At 44.1% G+C, this 21,556-nt stretch overlaps 1 protein-coding gene across 2 annotated transcripts in view; it reads right to left on the reverse strand.

The window, feature by feature from the left end:
• Positions 1-12,306: 12,306 nt before the first annotated feature.
• Positions 12,307-21,556, reverse strand: part of ARHGAP8 (Rho GTPase activating protein 8) — a 77,437-nt gene continuing 68,187 nt past the window's right edge. For both annotated transcript variants that reach the window (XM_065672915.1, XM_065672923.1), the window contains exon 13: positions 12,307-17,379. In XM_065672915.1, coding sequence (XP_065528987.1) covers positions 17,182-17,379 — 198 coding nt within the window. In that variant the 3' untranslated portion in view covers positions 12,307-17,181. The remainder of the gene's footprint in view (positions 17,380-21,556) is intronic.

Consider the following 21,556-nt stretch of genomic DNA (forward strand, 5'->3'; position numbering starts at 1 on the left):
TGATGCATTAAACTCGATTGACAATTTAATGGCATTGTCGTCGTGGTGATATCCGCTGCTGAGGAGACACAGTGTGTCCTGCCCAGGGACAAATGCTGTGACCGCTTCCATGGCCAGACTCTGGCTGAGGGGGAAAAGTGACCAGTGCTGGTTTCTCCACTGCCGTTTTCAATTTTCAGATTTAAACAATGCCAGAATGACTACAGTACTTTCTGCTTTCCTTCTTCCGGGAAGATGGCACTTTGTCCACTCCCTTTCTTGGCCTGCAACCTGTTGGGAGTAATTTCCTGCCCCGTTCTTCTCTGGATCTGTATGCAGAGATGGTCGTGGTACCTCAGATCTCTCCTTTTTCCTGTTGCATCTCTTGTGGGTTGCGTTGTTGAAGTTTTCACTAGTACTTAAACACTGCAGTGGGCCTGGCCCAAACTGAGATGGGCTGAGTCAGCTCGGGAGCAAGCCTGGGGCTCCAAGGCAGAAACAGATTATCACAGGGTGACATGGTGCTGTACGTCAGCCAAGCTGTCTACACGTGTCCCTTATGTTCTTTGTGCATGTTGTGGGCAGTGTGGTCTTTTCTTAGGGTGGGTTACTGGAGAGGGGCTTGCTGTGGACTGAGGACTAACAGTTGGCTGAAGCAGATCCACTGACAGACCCGTGGGCATTGGTTTCAGACTCTGAGGTGCTCCTCAAATGTGTGGTGGGTCCATTTTGTAAAGGTGTTTGCAAATGCAGTGAAGTCCCTCAAAGGAGTTGTCTGGTTTCTGGCCAGGGGAAGCGACAACTTCCTGATAGGATGAACCAAATAAAAGCAGTACAATGTTACAGCTGCATAAAAGATTCCACAGTGGCTAATGCTTAGACAGAGCAGAAACAGGGTTGGGTTTTTTTTCTAAGGGTAGGGGAAAGGGTATTATAAGTTTGGTTGTCCAAGGGGGCAGAAGTGTTGCCTCGTCTTCACTTCCTGGCAGCATCACCATTTCATTTTGGGCTGCAGTTAGCCGGAGGAGCTTCCTTGCTTTGCCTGCAGCTAGGCTGCTCCCTCCTCTCTCCTGGTATCTGCTATGGGAAGAGCATCCTGATTTTCTTCACATAGCTTCCAATCTTAGAAGAGACCTCTCTTCCAAACCAGCAAACCCAGAAATCGTATATAATCATCATCCTCCTCCTTCTGCCACCACCCTAACCTATAAACTCAGCACTGTTCCAACAGACAGGAGCCAATTACAGAGCTCTGCATGTTGCCTTAATAATTAATGTGGTTGCAAGGGAGTGTAGGCTTCTGCTAGCCTTTAATCTTCAACAGTAATTTAAATCAAGGTTTTGGTGGAGATTTGTAGGAGCCACGGCAGCCTCCGTGTTCCTTGCTGCGGTACCGGGCATTGTCTTTGAAAAGAATTGGGAGCTGCAGGGTTCCCAGCCTCCCCTCCCAAAGCAAAAGTTATTTTTACAGCTACGCCAGACTTCACAGCTTCAGAGCTCTTTATTTTAACATGTCAGACTGTTTTCTGTGCGTAGGACCTTTTCACATGCCATTAGCTATTGTGCAGAGGAGCTACTCTGCAAATAGCCATTTGAATGAAATGTGTTGTCTCCAAGACTGTCAGTTTTAGATTTGCACCTCTTCAAATGTAATTTCACCTACTCTTCCTTCTCTCATTGCCTCCCCTTCCTCAGAAATGAGAGGAAATGGAATTCTTCTCTCTGTTGGGAAGTAACATGGCGTGACATCAGCCCTTCCCAGCAAGCAGAATGAGGAACAGTGGCACGTCTTGTTTGTGTCGGGGTCCCAGATGCTCTCGGGCTTCATACTCTTAGAGGGAGAAACCACAATGGATCCACTCCTCCCTAAAAGCCCAGAAATCACTAAGCAAAGTCAAGATCCCTCCCTTATTTTTATATTTAGTTCATGATCTCTGACAGCAATTTTAGTTTAATGGTAGCGTCAGTCTAACTAGTGGCTTCTCTTGAGGCAGACCTCTATGTAAGGATGACAGCACAAACTCTACAACACCTATATGAGGAGTTTATGCTATGTGCCAACAAGGTACCCATGGCATGCTGGTTTCCTAGCAGTTTGATGGCCTATTAAGAACACTTAAACTTTTAGAAGTGTGTGTTATAATGTGGTGCATACTTTTTGTTCTGTGTTCTGCAGGTCCTCTGTAGTTGAAAAGAGAGACATTACACTGAAATGAGCGGCAACAGCTACATCAGATAAAACTCCACTCACTTTAATCAGGTTTTGCCAACTGCAGCTTATTTTGCTTGGAAAATGAAGCCTGGCTTCTGAGATCAATCACTAACAACTGACTGGTGCAAACAGAAAATGCCAGACTCTGCTTCTGTAAGCCACTTTTAAGTTCACCATGGCGAATATCATTAAAGCAAAAGGGCGGGTTGTTGGGTTTTTTTTCTCTCTTAAAAAAGCAAACAAAAAATTAAATTGTCATGATGATAGAAAAAAAAATACTACAAAGCGTACACAGGCATACAGAGATTCTAGCCAGGGAGAGGGAAAAGAGAAGAGATGCCATTGCTCTTTGAAGTTGTTGTTTGCATTTGTACTGGCGGCTTGCAGATGACTTCAGTGCTGTTTAAATACAGCTGAAATGCTGCACCTCAACCTTTGATTATCAGCCTCGCTCATTAAGCAGTTACCACAAAAATTACAATTCACTTTTGTGTTTCATCTTTGGGCTTGATATGCAGCAATAAATAGCCTTTCCTCTCAATATTCATGCTGGAAGCACAGCTGACCAGTAGGCCAGTTGCTGTTGACAAAGCCATCTTCCCACTGCCAAGATGCAAACTTCACCGTGAACGTCTCTGTGGCTGTGCTTTGTCCGTTCCGTGTGGGAACGGCGCTATTCCACTGATCATGTGTACTCCTGCCCCCCGCCACGGTTGTGGCTAGACTGCAGAGCAGAAGTGCTCCTGTGATTGCGGCTCTCCATTGCCCGCTGGGAAGGTGGGCTGGCCCAGAGAGCGGGTGGTCTGGCTCACTCATTGTACTCTTCAACCTCCCTCTCAGGGAGCCGAGGGAAATGTAAGGAGAGCCCAGGGTGCCGAGGAAGAGCCATGGCTAAAGCACTGCCCTGAAAATCAGGCTGATGCTGGGTTCATTATTTTCCATTTGAGGAGGCTTGAAACAATAATTTCAGGAGTGAGCCCAATATCTCTTTAAAAACGACATCTGCTCCTTGCTACATGCACTCCTCATTTTCCAAAGTGGGGATGTTTGCTGCAGCAGCACAAGGGAGAGTGAGAGACCCATGCAGCCCCTGGAAGGGAATTTTACATCCTTGCACACAGATGAGCAAAGCTCCAAACCTGTGAGCAACAGGCACTGGAGAGCCCTCCTTCCTTGGTGGCCAAGCACAGGCAGCCTCTAAAGTACCAGGGAGGTCAAGAGCTCTTCAATAAAACCCAGACCCCCTCTTTCCCTGTCATCCAGGGCATCTTTGTCCCTCTGCCAATGTGCTTGTTCTATGTTACTGAAACCCAGAGTTGTGGTTTAAGTTGTAGCTGCTGAAAAAGAAATGGTCATGCCATTACTGGACATGAACATGAGCATACTTCACACTGATGGGCTTCCGTGTCTCCCCACAGCAGCCTTTCCCAGTTGTCTTCTGATTTTGGGGCCACTTCTGCTTTGTTTGGCCATGGAAATATTGTTGCTTTGTCTCAGTTAGAAACCCAAGGAGAATTAAGAAGGGGTGGCATTAGAAATAAGTGCACAAAGCAGCACCTTGAGAAAAATGAAATCACACTATTGTTTAAAGTGAAATTACAGAAGTCAGAAATTTCCTGATGGTTTGATGTTACACCATAAAAGAAAAAAAGGTGCATTGAGCCACTGACCATGTGCTACATCCTTCAGTACTCCTTGGTTACTTCACAACTGCAAAAAGAAAGCCCACAGAGTTCACTTCATCTGGGAGTGCTACCTGGGTCATTGCAGCATTATTCCATTCTTCCAGCATGGTGGAGGTCGATGGTGCATCATTTCTAGCTGCAAACTTGCTGAGGGAAACTAAATACCTGGCTTCACTGTGGTTTGAGGGGTTCCTTGTCACAGGACCAAACACCTGATGGGCGACAACTGCTGCTGCACATCCCTGTTGCCCCCTGAAGACTCTATGTTTTGTGCTGGGTGGTAGCCGCAAAGGCAGAGCTTTGTTAGGGAACATCAGTATGAGTCTTACCAGCTGACACTGCTAAGCTCTTCCAAGCCACCCCAAAGATTTGCTTACACTGATATTTGTACTTTATCTGTGATGGCTTCTTGGTTTTAGCCAGCTTCCCTTAGCTCATGGCTAGACAAAAGACTGTTTAATGCTTCCTAACTGATGCTTTGAATACACTGCAGAAGAGCTCCCAACAAGTTTATGGGAGCACATGGCTTTGATTTCTACCTAAGACCTAAATGTAGTGCTGACCTTGGGAAGGTCCTGGTTCCCTGGTTTACTTACTCAGCCCATTCTTTTCCTACAAATTGACACTCCCATCATGCTTTGAAAGAATAAGCAGAAGTGCCAAGCTAGGAGGGGAAAGGAGGCCCTGACACAGCCCTTCTTCCTCATGGCCTTTGACAGATGTGGTGGTAGCTTCATCACCATCACTCATGGGAATGTTTTGCCCAGATATGGGTTTGACCAAGCCCTGTTACCGATATGCAGTGGCATGGCTCATTTGTCTGACCCTGCCCAGGTGTGGGAGATTCCAGCCTGATGGAAATGGCTGATTCCAAGGACTTTTCACATGGTATTTCTACAGGTTTCTTGGGTTGGTTTTTGTTTTGGTCTTTTTTGGGGGGGGGGCTCTCAGTGAAATTTCTCTCAGGGTCTCCAAGCAGCTTAGGGAGAGCTGAGACTGTGGTGGGATGGGAGTGCTCTGGAAACAAAGGTATAACAAGGAAACTGTCTGTTCAACACCTCTGGTGCAAGGCAAAGATGAATCTTGAACTCACCTTTACAAACCATCATCCATCAGATCCCTTAGTCTGTTTTACAGGCATTTATGGCTCTTGCTATAAGCCTTTGGAGAAGCCGTTACAAGGGACTGGAGGACAATGACAACCAGCCTGGCTACCCAAGCACAACAAAGGACTCTTCTGCCACAGCGCTGCCTTGCACATGGTTACCTAATGTGCTGGGGCCAGAGGGAGACTTGGGTTTGAGGCAGTGCTGCTCTGGATGTGTTTGTGACCTCTTTCATTTAACTGGGCTTAGATTGGAGCCATGAGGTGGGTCCCAGCATTGCACATCACCTGCTGGGTGGCCACCAGCTCTTGCTCTGCCCACATAGTGCTGGAGCAGTAACTAAACACTGCAGCCTAATAAAAATTGAAAGGCACATGTAAAGGCCTTAGACATGAAATAATAATGAAACAAAAAGATGGATCAAAGCTTTTAATTTCACTCTAAGTACTTTCACTCTCAGAAATTCTTATCAAAGACAGGCAGATGTCACTGCCTCCAGGGGTCTCAACTCCACGGTTCCCAATTTGCATTTGCTCCACAAATTTGCCTTCAAAACTGGAGACCTACAGTGTCAAAGCAGTAAAACCACACACTGAAATTGAAAAATACCGTGGAGCTGGGTAGGGCTTTCCAGGGCTGATTCAGTGCTGTACAATTGTAAATACAAATAAATCCCTGTACAAATGCCATCAAGCCTCTACGTACTGGTAAGATGAAGTATTATTAAGTAACACAAAAGTTTATGTCCACGGTAAAATGCCAGCACAAGCCTTCCTTTCTGGGCTGTATGTTAGGCAGGAGCTGATTTAAAAGGCTTGCAAACAAAATGTGCTTCCAACCCCACCATGCCATGGGCTGGGCAGCCACAGCCTGCATTAGTTCCTTTTTCTCAAGGTGAAGGTGGGGATTGCTGGACTTTCACATGAGGTGGTTTGCCTCGTTTTCTCTTTTACCCCTCTGGCCATCAAATTGTTTTTCTCAGTCAAAAGCTCACTTAAGTGTACAAAAGGAAATGGTTTACTGTAAATGGCATTGCATGGGCCAGCTGGGAGCAGGGCAGGGGCAGGTCACCTGGAGAGGGCACCCTGGATTTGGGACATTTCGCCATGGAATATGGACTCATGCTGGCCAGGCTGGCGGCCTCTGCGGAGGTGACAACGCAACTGCATCAATAGGGAGCACAAAACCAGCACATGCCTGGAGGAGGAGGGTCTCCTGGGAAAAGAAAGAGCTAAGGACAGATGGATGGACAGCCCCTCATGCTTCCCTGACCAGCAGGCAAAAGTGGGTCTTCCTCCATCCCTTAATGTAGCTGGGTCACCAGAGGAACCCCTGTCCTATGAGGAAAGGCTGAGAGAGTTGGGGTTGCTTAGCCTGGAGAAGACTCCGGGGAGATGTTATTGTGGCCTTTCAGTACTTAAAAGGGGCCTATAAGAAAGATGGGGAGAGGCCTTTAGTGGGGACTGTTGCAATAGGATGAGGGTTTTAAACTATAAGAGGGAAGATTCAGGCTGGATGTGAGGAAGAAATTCTTTGCAATGAGTGTGGTAAAACACTGGCACAGGTTACCCACAGAGTAGATGCGCTCTCTCTGGAGACACTGAAGGCCAGTCTGGATGTGGTTCTGGGCAACCTGATGTAGTTGAAGATGTCCCTGCTCATTGCAGGGGGATTGGACTAGATGATCTTTGAAGGTCCTTTCCAACCCAAACTATTCTATGATTCACCCACCCCCAGCTGCCCAGCCCCCAGGCAATGCCTGGAGGGTGGCGGGACTCTGCACGTTCACAACTGCAAGGAGCCAGGGATGCACCACAGGGCTTTGCCCTCCTGAATTTTGGAAGATGAGCAGGGCAATGCCAGGTCACTGGAATAACTCCTTGATTGCCAGCAGCAGTACAGCTGGGTTGTTTTCCTGGAGCGATGCTGTAAGAGGCCCGCAAGGCACAAACATAAAGGTTATCAGCCAGGGGAAGGTGGACAGACTTCGTTTTTGAGGTCACCTAACAGCCTAGAAAAATAAACTACACTCTAAATCTTCTTGGAGAGAAATCCACAATATCCCGTGTGTTATCAGGGCATAGTAACAATAATAGTGGTGCCACAGATGTGCATCTTCAAAGAAAATAGTGGAGAAAATAATTGAGTGCTAACCTAAAAGCCTGGGGTGCTGCTCCCCAACTTTAGAGGTGCTTCCCAGTGGTGGGGTCTCCCCAGAGCCCTACTACCTAAGCTCATATCAAGCTTTTGGATTGAGGCAAGTTTCAAAGCATCAAGATAAAGTTGAGTCTTCTTGAACTATCAGGACCTCTTCACCAGCTTATTAGCACAACAGCTGTGGTGCCAGGAGCTAGGGATGCCCAGCCATGCACTGGAAGAAGTCACAAGAGCTTTATCTCGGCAAACACTTGGACTTCTGGGGAAAGCTACAGAAAGGGCCTTGACTTGCTTTTCTCTGCCTACACAGAAAAAATCATTGCCCTCAAATCACCACAGTTACACCACAGCTAAAAATGGAGTGGTACGCTTACTTAAGTCCTGTTTTCCTTTGGTGTCTGCAGTGTGATGTGGTGAGCAGGAACCAGGGGTGCAAGAATTTGCCAGAGTTACCATGGGACTGGTGCTGGCAGAGACAGAATTGACCCCAAGGGACTGACTTTCTCGGTGTAGTACCAAAGCCACCCTCCGTTAACATCAGGCATTTCAGCCTGAGAAATGCCCATTCAAGCCTGGCCAGCTTGGCTAGGCACCATGGTCATGGTACACAGGAACTTGTGCCAGGCAGATGCTCAGTGTGTCTGTAAAGTTTTGCTCTGAAGTTTGTTCCCTGGCCCCTCCCAGGCGCAGGAGAAATTAAGCATTTAAGCAGTGCATGTGGGTGCACATCTTGTCTTGTAGATGCTGGCTTGAGCTGCCAGGCTCTTATCTCAGTTGTTCCTACATATAAATTCTGGGCACCAAGTTCAGATGCTCCCAGTTAGAGGTGAGATTTGACCCCCACTGTTCGGCTGCCTGCATCATCCTGTTGGGCTAGTAGATGGACCTTGTGCTGGGAGGGCTTCGGAGCTCCTGGTAAAGATGGATGTAGTGAGGACCCTCCTGTCACAGCCTCCCCCTCTCCTCTAACCAACCACGCAGAGGAAACATCTCAGCATTTTGCAGCAGTGCTTCCCCAAGCCCCGAGCACTGCTCCTAGCGCACCCTAGAGCCCCAGCCTCAGAGGCTGCAGGCAGGGGGGTACTTGTGGTGAGCAGGTGGTGCCATGGTCCTGGGTGCTGGTGGCTGGCACATCTCCAGGCTGAGCCGCCACTGCTGTGCCCGTCAGCAGCTGGTGGAGATGAGAAGGATGTCAGGCAGTCATCAGCCGCCGTGCCACAGCCGCTCTCTGAAGTAATCCTGAATTAAAAACTAATGATAGTTTTCTTTGATAGCTCGTTTTTGATAGTGCAGTCACAAAGGGAATTCAATTTATTTTAAATAATTAATTTGACTCTTTTCACTAGATGATTTCTGGGTATTTTCAGTCATCTTTTTAATTTCTGTCTGTACAACATGAAGGAGGAAGTCTTTGGCAAATAAAACGATTGTCAAAGTCATGGGCAAGGGAAAATGTGGGAATGAAAGATTTCCCAATGTGCTGATATTAGCTCATCAGCTCTCCTTGGACAAAGAATGGAGCAAACAGGATTAGGCCTGGTTTAAAGTGCTTGGTTTAAAGACCAAGGCTGGCTTGGTTGAAAGCTTGCGATGAAGGCAAGAAGCAGGATGCTCTAGGGTGCAGGGGACAAAATCTGGCACAGCACAGATAGAGACACCTAACCAGCTGTCATAAAATGGCTACGTTTCCCACTCTCACCATTTAGGGTGTATTCACCAGAAATGTGTCTGTCCAGTGTTCACCCTTTCCCACCTTACCTTCTCTTCTTCTATAGAAGGTGAAGCAGCTTGGGTCTATGAGCAGTAAGCACAGCCTGTGGCCACTTTTGGGGCTCGCACTGGCAAGAGGAAAAGAAAGGAAGAGAAAAGCACCACAAACCTCTTGCAGGTAGATGGAGAAGTTTGCTGACATGAAGGACAACCAGGAAGGCCTTTGAAATAACCCAGCGTGATTGCTCACGATAATCAAATGAATAGTTAATTTGCACTTGGTTAATTTGCACTATACTCACGTGCATAAAGCCAAAGGAATGCACCCAGGACAGAAGTTTTGGGTGTATAAAGGTATATGGTACCTCTTCTGATACAGATTGTTAGCTTCACAGTGTTTGTTCAACTTTGGGACCCCTAATGTAAAGACTAGAAGAGGTGTGATACAAGATACATGTATGAAAAGCTTGATATACCACATCTAAAGTCAATCCACTCATGCTTGACACATAGTCAGTTCTCAGATTTGGTGAGTCAGTTCTAGCAGAGCAGCTTTGGCTATCTGCTGTGGCAGACGGACCCTTGCACTGACCTGGATCCTCAGTCTAATGATAGGATTTAAACAAGAATGACTTAATGTATTACTGTTGAAATGCTTTCTGGATGGATCATGATTAGCCTAAAACCTCCCCAACCCAAGCCACTATGATCAGGGAGCATAAGCAGTGTGTGACAGGCATCACCGCCAGCTGATTTACCCATCTAACTACAAGCAAACACCCAGGGATCTCCACCAAACTAATCCACTCCCATGGTACCACATTTCATCAGTGTCAGTTCCTCTTCTGCCTCTGACTGCTATGATCACTTTTCAGATAGCATTTTTCTTGTACAGTTTTGTTGTGTTTTGTTAAATTTATTTGGACACACAAAGGTATTAAAAACAATTATGAGGCCAAAATGCACTTTTTCCAGCAGTTGTGATTAAACCTGAATTAAGGGATCATTAAGAGACCAGTATCTGGCCTGCTGTAGTCTGCCTTGGCTGGCATATACTGCTTTATTCTGCTTTCACTGTACCTATGGCCCAAAACATTGGTGGCTGAAGAACTAAAAAGGTGCAAGTGCCTGTGCTCCCTAGAAGGGCTAAGGAAGTGATCATTCCCCCCATACTCAGCACTGGTGAGGCTGCACCTCAAATACTGTGCTCAGTTCTGGGTCCCTCAAAACAAGACATTGAGGTGCTGGAGTGGGTCCAGAAAAGGGCGATGAAGCTGGTGAAGGGTCTGGAGAACAAGTCTTGTGAGGAGCAGCTGAGGTTGCTCAGCCTGGAGAAAAGGAGGCTCAGGGGAGACCTTATTGCTTTCTACAACTACCTGAGAGGAAGATGGAGCAAAGTGGTGGCTGATCTCTTCTCTCAAGGAACAGGACAAGAGGTAACTGTGTCAAGCTGTGCCAGGGGAGGCTTAGGTAGGATATTAGGAAACATTTCTTCACCAGAAAGGTGGTCAAGCACTGGAACAGGCTGCCCAGGGAAGTGGTTGAGCCCCCACCACTGGAGGTATTTAACAGATGTGTAGATCTGGTGCATAGAGACATGGTTCAGTGGTGGACTTGGCAGTGCTGGGTTAATGGTTGGGCTTGATGATCTTAAAGGTGCTTTCCAACCTAAATGATTCCCTGGTTCTATATATTTAGGCTGCTTTGGTTTACTTATCTGCTCCATCCTTTCCTGTTCTTCACCGGTGTTATCCATCACAACTCTTGAGAGAAGGAAGAACCACCTCTCCATCTCTGCACCATCCATCATCTTCAGGGCGTTGGTGAAATGGGGTTTCCTATAGGGAAATCACTTGATTTCTGAGGCAGCCTTCCACAGCTGGGTCCCCAGTGACGGCTGTGGATGCAGGACATGCAGCGACTATAGAAAATACAGCCATCACTTTGGGAGCGGAGTCCTATTAACTTTCAAGTGGTAATTATGCAGAGAAGTTGTGATACTGTGACATGCAAAGAATAGGGTGTTTATTGCCTTCCTGGCATGAGTGTGCCGGGTGTCAGGGCTCATGAGAGAGCTCTACAAAGCTTCTCATTATTTTCATCCTCTCATTTATATTATTTTGTAAGAGCTCTTTCGGTGTGGAGGACAGTGATACTATCTGACTGAATTGTAATGTTATTCTGTAATGGAATGAATTTGTTTTGGCCTTGTGCTGTGGCCACTTACCCATCAGGGCTGGCAGTGTGCACTCTGGACCCTGGAAGGCTTTTGCGCAGTATTGCCTGGGAGGTCAGCCACAAGCCAAAGATAAGCTAAAACAGATTTATTCAAGCTTCAGAATAGAATGCAAGTATAGGAATACAATGTAGGTCTGCTAATCCTTCTGCAAAGGTGGAAGTGGTTTGTTTGACAACTTGCTTGTGTAGTTGTTTGACAGTAGCATTAAATACTCCCTGAAGATGGGACTAACATGTAGGGGGTAGTGGCTGCTGCTGTTTGGTAGCCCAGTGAGTGTGAGGGAGCTCCTGTACTGAGCTGGAAAGTGAGGAGTGAAGCAAGTCCCCTCTACAACCCCTAACATGGAACAAGGCAGACACCAACACCAGCCTGTGCCTAGCTCAGCTCTGTGCACATGTTCAGAGTAGAGAGCTATGCGGCCTGATGAGATGCTGTTTCTATTCTGGGCATGGTGATTAAACGCAGTATCAGCTTTACTGGACATCGGCTGCGGTTGTATTTCATATATGCACCGGTGTAGTATGCTTTTCAAAAAATCGAGGTTGATAAGGACAGCTGGGAGTAGTGGGAAATACAGAAAGGGAAAGATCTTCCTAACTTCTTTTCCCCTTCATCACCAGTGTTCAGATATTAGATATAAAAGTTCAATCTGGTTATCGAAAGCATAACCCTCTTTCTGCTTCAGAGATGAGGGAAACATGATTTGGGCAATTTCACTCACTCAAACACTGCAGCGTGAAACTTCCCCACAGAACCAAACATCCTGCCAGTTCAGTTCAGTCTATCCAGCCACAGAATGGCCACAAGAGCCTCAGACAACTCCTGTCGCCATAAAAGCACAGTGGGAGAGTGCGTGCATGAGTGTGAGCACCATCCATTGACAGACTGCAAATGAAGAAGGATGTAAACAACAACAGCCAGAGGATGCAGCTTTGAAGGAGTGGAAAATACATAGGGGGAAAAAAACCCAACAAACTCAACACTGGCAGGTGAAGCAAGGGGAGAACACGTTTCTTTGGAAACTTATGAAGCAGAAAAGCTAAGTACATCACTACAGCCCTTACTATTTGCAGACCTTTGGGTCAAGAGATTCATGGGTGAAGTGTCAAAAATCCAACCATCCAAAGACTCTTCTATGTCTGCTGCAGAAATCCAGTTAAGACAGCAAAGATGATGCAGTTTGATGCATTTTACAGTTGCTTTTTATTGTCCCGTTAATTAAGGGGATAATTTTCATCACAGAAGATTAAGAGGCTGTAAACTGCTTTTGTGGGCAATTAAAGGTTGAAGTGCAAAAATACTTTGAGAGTACAATTCGGTATTGGGGAACACAATCCATGTAATAGAGAAAGAACTCAAAAAAGCACAGACATCCCGATTTCATGTAAGTAAGGCTTGAGGAAGACGAGCAGTAGCTTAACTGAGTAAGTTTCTGAGGATCAAAGCAAAAGAAAATAAAGCAGATAGTAGACCAAGCTGTGCTTTGGAGAAGAACAGGCAGCAGACCCCAGCTAGGAAGAAACAGGAGAACATGTGAACCATCATGTCTTTGTGTATCACCAGCAGAGAGGCAAACCAAGATTCTTCTCACTCAAGAGTGATAATGCTGGGTAATGGTTTTTAGGTGCTAACAGGCCCACTGTGGCAAAGAGGTTCTTTCCTGGTGGTGTTTGAAAGTTTCCTTCCTAGTGTCCAGTCCAGTTCACTATCCAAATCCCCAACATATCCCCAAAGAAATCCCATCAGTTAAGGCAAGCTTTCCAGTTTGCAAGAAAGAAGACAGCATTTGTAGTACCACATTACAATCTCCACCGCTCTCTGATGATGCTGGAGGACACTGGAATCCTTTACTACATCAGGTGCAATACACTGAAATAGCTTTCCAGCATATGCATGGATAAAGAGAAAAAGTGGTGAAAATGAGTATTACTCCACTTGGAAAGGCAGAACACCTTTCACACACCAACCACATATATCACATTTACATACTTTTCACAGCCATACCATTTTTTGGCTTCAGTGAGGATGTGCTTACTTAAATGCAGGGTATGTTTGCTTCTGACTTCTCTTTGTAGGTAAAAACACATTAGAAATTAATAAGAGTGTCAGCAAGAATGTGACTGGCCAGTAGAGCTTCAACTGAACATGAGATTCTCACCTCACAAATCACAGGTGCTTGCAGTAACTCCCTCTGACTTTCTTCCCCAACAACCCCATGGCTGCTGGAAAAGTGGGAATGTTTCCAAACCTGTCCAGGGTTGCGAAGACAAACTACGCAGGAAATGAAGGAGGGGGAGGAAGGGTGACTGTGTTATCAATCCCGTTAAAAGTTCAACTTGTAACCTAAATATACATTGAACATGTGAATAAACTCTCTAGGCCCTTTCTATTATTAGTCTCCTCACGAGCCGATGAATATATTAAAGTTGATAAGGCTCTGAGAGATTCTGGAAGGGGTGCTGCCTGAGGAGTGCAGCTCACACAGACAGATCATCTACACATATGTAAGTGATATTCATTGATGGAAGTTTTTTGTAAGAACTGTAAAGACCCCCCTCGGTTAATGACAGTTTTCAATCTTCTTACATTTCTTCATAGATTCAGGGTAGAAAAGTATTCCCTTCCCCCTTCAATGCTTGTTGCTGGAGGCATCCTGATAATCAGACTAATCTTGGGACCAATTTTCAGCTCCTAACAGCTCAGTAAACTAAAACGGTTAGGCAATTTATTCTCTGTATATTGTCAGCTAGGTAACACTTGATTTCTCATTCCATGACTGCATTTTATTGTTTTAAACTGAAATCCAGCATGTGTGTTTCCAACAGATTATCTCCATAATCACTTTCTTTTTGCTATGGAAATGATCTGAAAATTGTTCTTTGATAGGAGAACAGAGTTCACAAGGCCACACTGTACAAAAGCTGGAATTGTGCAATTATCATTTGTAAAGAGAAACTGTTATCAAAGTAACTGCAGGGGACACCTCCAGGACTCCTCTTAGAGTCAGGAAATTTGAAACATACATTTCTCTAACACGAATTTAACTCCAAACCCTTTTGAATAATTCATGAGAGCTGATTTAATGTCATAGTTAAATCTGGCACTCAGGACGGAGGTCCGGATTTCACCAGTTCCTTTGGGGTAGGGGAAACAGAGCTGAGGTTTCATCACAAGGAAGGTTTTGCTACCCAGGTGCCTTTGATTTGGAAAAGTCCCATCCCATGACAGGCAGGATTGAAAGGAAAAGAGGGAGTAGAAGCGAGTACCTTCCTTATTTCTGTCTCAGACTGCCTGCTGGGAAGGTGGGAAGGTAAAGGGGAGCAGGAGCTCCCAGTCCCTCTGCCTTGCTCTGCCCTCACCAGTGCTGATAGCGATCATAACCAGAGCTTCTAAGTTTCTTAAACAGCATCAGATCACCCACACTGATGGATAACAGATGTTATCTGTTCTCTAAAAGAAGAAAGTACCCTGAGATGAGAAAACGCCATTTTGTTCTTCATTCACTAAATGAAAGGAGCTATAAACTGCTGGAAAATGGTGGTTTACAAAGGACTAAAAGGAAGACTTGCAGTTTGGCATATGACCAATACTGAAAGAGTGAGTTTGGCTTTAACTATCATCTTGTGTGTCTACAGGCAGGCAAATTAGCTGAAGGGATGCTCACTGCTTGAACTTTTTACTTGTAAAAGTAAAGGGTTCAGAGGCAGCTGTGCCCCTAGGGCTTGCTTCACCAGCATGACTGCTGCTGTCAAATTCCCTCCCTCTCACAACCTAGGCTGAGTTGGAAAACTAAATCTACGAGGGTGACCTGTCTCGAGGCTCAGGGAACTTACTGAGCAAAGCTGACTTCCATGAACTCAGGATTTCACTCTACAGGACTCTGGTACGTTACTGAGCTAAAACTATCTAGGACTCACATTCCCGTTACGAGTGTAGCCTGAAGATTAAATGCCATTTGTTGTTGCTGGATTTTTGGAAAAAGACATAGGTGAGATGGAAAACAACCATTTTATAGGATTTACCAATCCCAAAGCACTTTTCTAATGCCAGGTGTTCTTTCTTTTTACAGACAGCAAAACCTTGGTATTTTTACCAAGGTCAGAGAGTGGCAAAATAGTCAGGTTTTGTTAATTCCCAGAGGTCAAATTCCTCCCCTATAAGTACAGAGTGCTGATGCACAGAACCATGCTGCTAACTCACTAAGCAGTGCTAAGAGAATTGTTTGTTTTTCCTAATACAAGGCTAGAATGCTATCACTGATGATAGTTCAGATGTAAAACTGATAAGCTGCAGTAGAAAGCTATGACAGTTTTAGTCTTGGGAATCTCATTTTGCTGAAAAGCAACAATTATGAATACTTGCTAATTATTCTGCTTGTATTACACAAGATTGTATGTTTAAATGGGAGTTATAGGTCGTTATTACTTACAGATGTTCAAAGGCCAAAAAGTTGTTTTTAAGACACATGAGGAGCTAGGGAAAAAAAACACAACTGTGACATGAGAAGTTGGTCTTGTACATCTTGTGCTAAAGCCTCTATTTTTTAAATGCTAATCATTGCCTAATGCTATAGATGACACCTACTGGGCAAATGAAGGCCTGGCACATCCAGCCTTCTGAATACTTGGTTATTTCCTGAAATTGCTGATGAGAACAAATCCTCTTTACCCTCTGCAATAAGGTTTTGTTGCACCTTTTACACAGGCAGGCAATTCGTAACTGCTAAGAGGAAAGCCAGAAGTACACACCCTCAACTAGCTAGAACCTACAGGATAAAAAGCATCTCTGTGTTTGCAGAGGAGGGAATGCCTAAATTGATCTCCTGACACTATTACTTTTACTGAAGTCTAAATAGTCACTCTGTTTTGTTAGCATTGTACAGAGCATTAGGGAAAATACTATTTGCCTTTTTTACCACTGGTCAATTTTCTTTTTCTTTGCAGGCCACTATGATAACTTTGTTACACCACCCACCCCATTACCAATCAGTGTTAAAAATGACATAGCAGTGTGTTAGGATACATCAAATACAAGCAATACTAATAGAATAGCTAGAAAGAAAACACCAAACAGTTTCCTTTTACACTGGTTAATTATTCACATTGGGACTTATAACAGACTTTCAATGTATAAAAATGATATTAGGTACGCTATCCAGGTTGTTGCTCGTATTACTTTCTAAAGAAACTGATTTGAAGAGCAAATTTCTATCAACTCAAACTGCAAAAGCATGCAGCCCAAACACTAGGGGTACTCTTCTCAAAGTTAGTCTATATTCTGTATTATTCACTCACTGGTATAACTCCACTCAGGAAAATTCCAAGTATTTAGAGAAAAAAAACATAAGGTTATTGTTCCTCATTAGAATTTATAAGAAGAAAAAACACTTCCAGACACTTTGCATGTGCAGCTACAGTGATTAACTGCATATATTAGACATTTGCAAGCATAATTAGTTAGCTGTCTGCACAACTCAAATTACCCAGGAAACACTTTATTCTCCAAGCTAATTGCAACCTGATGTGCCACAACTGCCCACAACCTTTTCTGTAAAACAAGACACTGAAATAAATAAAAAAAATGGTTTAGAAATTTTAGTATCTTAAAAATTGATTCCATCTTTATTAATAGTAAAATTTCTAAGAAACTTGTATTCAAATGACAAAATTAAAATAAAAAAAAAAAAAAATTAAGAAAGCTGTACATTCAGGAGTGATCCAGAACTTAGCTCTGCCCATGCAGAAAATGATGCCACATAGTGAGGTCTCCAGACCCCCAAAGAAATGAAAGACTGGCACAGTGTCATGACTTTTTTTAATATACCAGTTTTCGTAAGCTGCTCAATTTTAATTTGACCTGTTGGGCTTTGAATGCTCACGTGCATATTCTCCCATATGTAATAAGAATATATGGGGCAGTGTGCTTCTCCCAATATCTTTGGTATTTGGAAAGTTATAGAAACTTTACTCTGTATACTTTACTCTGTAAAGTTTTCTTCACAGGCGAGAACCCTGAATATACAGTTCCCACCAGCTGAGGCATGGAGACCTTTCCTTCATGCAGTCACATCCTCCATTTTCATTTCTGGAACCATTAAGGTAACATCTCACCAGGCACTGTTCGGGAGTTGAATATGTTCATGTAGAAATCTATCAGTAGCTCAGTGAAGAGATTCAGAGGTACCAGAGCACTCAGAGAGGCTGTTCCTTTCGATGGCCAGATCAAATTCAAACCAAAGACACAGGCCAGGCTGGATGCTGTCATTCTGTTATATATGCTCTCCTGTGAAACCTGGGAAAATATAAACATGAACAGGTGTATGCAGACACGTGCCCCAGAGAGTGAGAGACAAGACACCATCCTGAACTGATAATGAACCAATGATGGGAGTAGACCCTGGTCACAATATATCGCTGGCTTCTTAACAGCCTCAGGACTATGTAGCTTTGAGCTATGGGGCTACTGGAGTCTGTGTTCCTCAAGTACAACATAAAGTGTCAATAAGCCAAGCAAAAAGGCTGAACTGTTTCCTTATGCTAGGAAAATTGCTTCCAATCCTTCTATATGGAATCTATTGTTATCTGCTGAGGGGCAGGGAAGGACAGCATAAACAGCTACCCCATCTCCTTCAGTACTAAGTCCCCTACAGAATAAGCCTTGAGGAATTCTGGAGCTGTTTGCAAGGGTTTAGAAGGTTGTTTTTTTTTTCTCCTATGGATGCATGACTTCACTTCCAAGCACCTCAACATCCACCCAATTCCTCTGAAGCAATGGAGGTGATAATGAGCTATAGGTAAAATACACAGCACTTAAACCTGTTCTGTGCCTGGATGATGTTTTCTACTTCTATCTGTGAATGTGAGCTCAGAATTGGGTAGCAGTAGATATGATTTTTTTCTCTGTGTGAGCTTGGCAGGGAATCTGCATGTGTTTTGCTCTCCTGCACTGCATGACTGGTATCCTAAACCACATATGGCCTGGGTGTCCTGTCTGACAAGTTCTCTGCTATTGTAAGGAGCCAGCAAACCAGAGGTGCACTTGATTCTTCCTGACCGAGGTAATTCAGTTCTTCTCAGGCTGATGCCTGCAGTTGTTGATTAGTAATCTTTCACGGAAGACCATGCAGTCACAAACTGTTACTCTGAAGCTGTCATCTTAGAACAGGGAATTATTGAGCAAAATCTCTCATGTATTCTTTCAGCTGCAATGTCAAGTGGAATAGGAAAGCAAAAATTCTTCTGAGTGCCTCCTGAAAAAGCAGTTCTGTAGTACTATGAAAAGCCTGAGGACACTAGAGGAAAATCTCTAAAAACTTTATGATCATATGAACACTTCTTAGCATATGCATAAACTCCAGCTGCCCTCTGCTTGGTAACACAGGTTTCATTCCCCAGCATCTGAGGCAGAGCTACACTAAACCTTATCTGTGAGTCATGAATGAGGTTGACACTTAGGAATTCAAGAGAGACACAGGCACCTTGCTTCACTCCAAAATGCACAGCAATGCCTTCCTCAGCAGATGCAAGAAAAAGTGCGTAACTGGTTCCAACTCTCTCCACAATAATCTTTGCTGGCTTGCCAAGAGCTGCAAGCAGGAAAGCCTTGTCACAACAGTGGTAATGGCTTTATCCCTCCCTGAGGGGATTGAGCTACACATCATCTCACCCCCCTCACTACTCCAACATCAGATTTCTTTCTTGAATGACACGAACACATCTACTTCATCTACAACACCATGACGAGCAGCTGATTTTTTCTTCCAAAACTAGACCATGTAAAGGCAGCATGCAGTCAGCCAACCTCTTTATGGGCTAGCCCTCTAAATATCTGCATCCCAAAGCTACATTCTACCCAAGAGATACAAATGGCATTTAGCATTTGGACTAATCCCCTTGACTCCTTTGATTCACTCACAAAGTTAGTAACTGTTCTCTCAGTTTCAGTTGAAAATATACTTGATCTGTCAATTTGACAAGCTAATAAAAGAAAATTCTCGATGGACCTAGATCATATCTTTAAAGGGATCATCTGAACATGACCAAAAAATATTACAACACAGAACTACACAGCTCCACTTTGTTGGCTTTCCCCCTTCATTGGAACATGTATAGAAAAAAACGTAACTAATGACAGCCTATATTGAAAGACAGTCCTCTAGAAAAATAATACTTGTACATTGTAAAACTCATCACTGGGAATAAACACGTGTTGCCACATCAACAAATGCAAAATATACATCTTCACTATCCCAAAATAAATACCAAGTTCATCCTAGAAAAATTGCAATGATTTTGGATTCCACGAATTTGCATCCCTGCACTCTCATGGATACCGCAGGAGACAGCCACTATACTATCAGACAGCCACTATACTACCTAACGAACTTAAACAGTGAAATGCAGAGGGTAGGAACAGCCGACTACTATCACACTTTAAAAATGGTAAGGACATCACCATCTCTTTGTCTCTCAGTCTCAATGCAGAAAGGAACTCCACAAAACATTTTCAAGAGAAAATTACGAGATATTAAAACACCCCCACAAACTGACCGGAAATATAAGTTTCTATCCCTCACTCTCAGCTACCTTGCAGATGTGCAAACTGCTTGTGTCTGCTCCATGACGCTTAGTCACCTAACCCTTCCCAACATGCCCTGTCATCTCCAGTCACCCCCAAGCTTTGCTGGTGCTTGATTATACTTTTCAATTGGACAAGCAATCGAGACAAAACAGTAATTCAGAGATTTTTTTTTTTTCCCAGTGTGCATTTGGCTTTAACTTTGCTGCTTCAGTTACAGATCTGAAGCACAGCTCGTGAGTCCCCAAACCCCGTCTATTTCTTCTAGTTGGTCCAAGTCTGACATTTTGAATTTGGCACGGTTTTGCAGTGGTTCTTTCAGCCAACTCAGCCTCCCTTCCCCTACATCAGGCATGACTGCAGGGACAGAAATAAGCAGCAGGGAGGGAAAGTGTGTAATTGCAGAGAGGGGGCTGTATCAGCTGGTACCAAAACCAAAGACACGGCTATAAAACCACAATCTAAATTATATTATTGTCTCTACAAACATTCCTGATTATTTAGCCTTGGAGTGTTGTGGAAAGTACAATTCCAGTTTTCTACTAAATGGTTTCAGAACTGGATAACTGTAGCTCTCTGACTGCTTTGCCAAATCATTTGCAAGAAGGCTTCTTTGAGCCCTTAAAGTTTGCATGTGCATTCATAAATCCACTTCACTTCATGTGAACACAGGGCTTGTGGAACCCAAACACTTGTTTACACACCCATCTTTTGAGAAATTGGCTTAGCAAGCACTGACTTTTTTGTACAGATATAATTCAGGGACTGATCTGTGAAAATGGCGTTTTTTTTCCCTCTTGCTACTGGTTGCCCAATTCTGCCTAAGGACCCCAGTCCACTGCAGGTCCGAAAGTCCACTGCAAATCCCTCTCTAGCGATCAGATACGCTGCAAGGTGGAGATGGGCAGCTTACACCTTTCACAGTGCTCTGGGCTAACAGCTGGCAAAATCACTGCTAATCTAAGGTTGAAGGATTTCGACCTATTTCTGAAATTCAAGCCTGTTACTTCTGTATCAGTAGCACTGTCTCTAGCACTACTCCAGCTCCAAGTTCCTTGGACTAAAAGGAGCTGTTTCATTAAGTAAGGGGGTTGAGACTCCAGACAAAATAGGGATTTTTTTCCCCCTGTCTCCCAAAAGCCTGTATCAAACTTGGAGTGTTCAAAACCTGCGTCTAGTGATTACAATTCATCCCACTTCATGAAATTACCACAAGTACCTCTTGCACTACTCAAGGCTGAGCTCATGGAAGAATTAAATTGCCTCTTATACGTAAGAAGGTTGAAGCTTGCAGGTAAAAACTAGGATTATTGGTAGAGTGGTCTGTTAACGTTTGAATTGTGGCAGCTTGTGCAGCACAGCAATCTGCAATGAATAGAAGTCTCTAGCTCCTAGATTGTTTCACGTTCCCTTGACCTTTCCAAATGCAAATATTCCCTGAGATGTTAAGGATGAAAAGCCATGGATCAGCAAAAATTGCAGATCTGAGCACTAGTATCAACTTGATGCTGTGCTTTACCTAACAAGGCATACTCAAAAATAATGCTATGTTCTGTCGCCCAATGACAGAAAACACTATGTAGTGCTTTTGCACACCTCATTAACACCTCAAGTGCTCAGCTCTTAAGAAGTGCATTGAGATGGTGCATCTATTATTGGAATAAAGTCACTTACACAATTCATAACACTGAGGACAGATACAGTTGCTAAAATAATAGCAAATGACATGAGTGTTTCCTTAATAGCATTAGAGTTCTGCTAAGCAACAGTAAATGAACATGTGGGTACTACTGGAACCTTGCAAGTGCTGTCTGAGTTAGGGTGTATCAATGTGTTTCCTTTAATCTTGCTATTCTCTAGTATTTTGCTAGAAAAAGGGATTAAATGTATT

This window comes from Lathamus discolor, chromosome 1 (assembly GCF_037157495.1).
Source record: "Lathamus discolor isolate bLatDis1 chromosome 1, bLatDis1.hap1, whole genome shotgun sequence".
In the NCBI taxonomy this organism is placed as follows: Eukaryota; Metazoa; Chordata; class Aves; order Psittaciformes; family Psittacidae; genus Lathamus; species Lathamus discolor.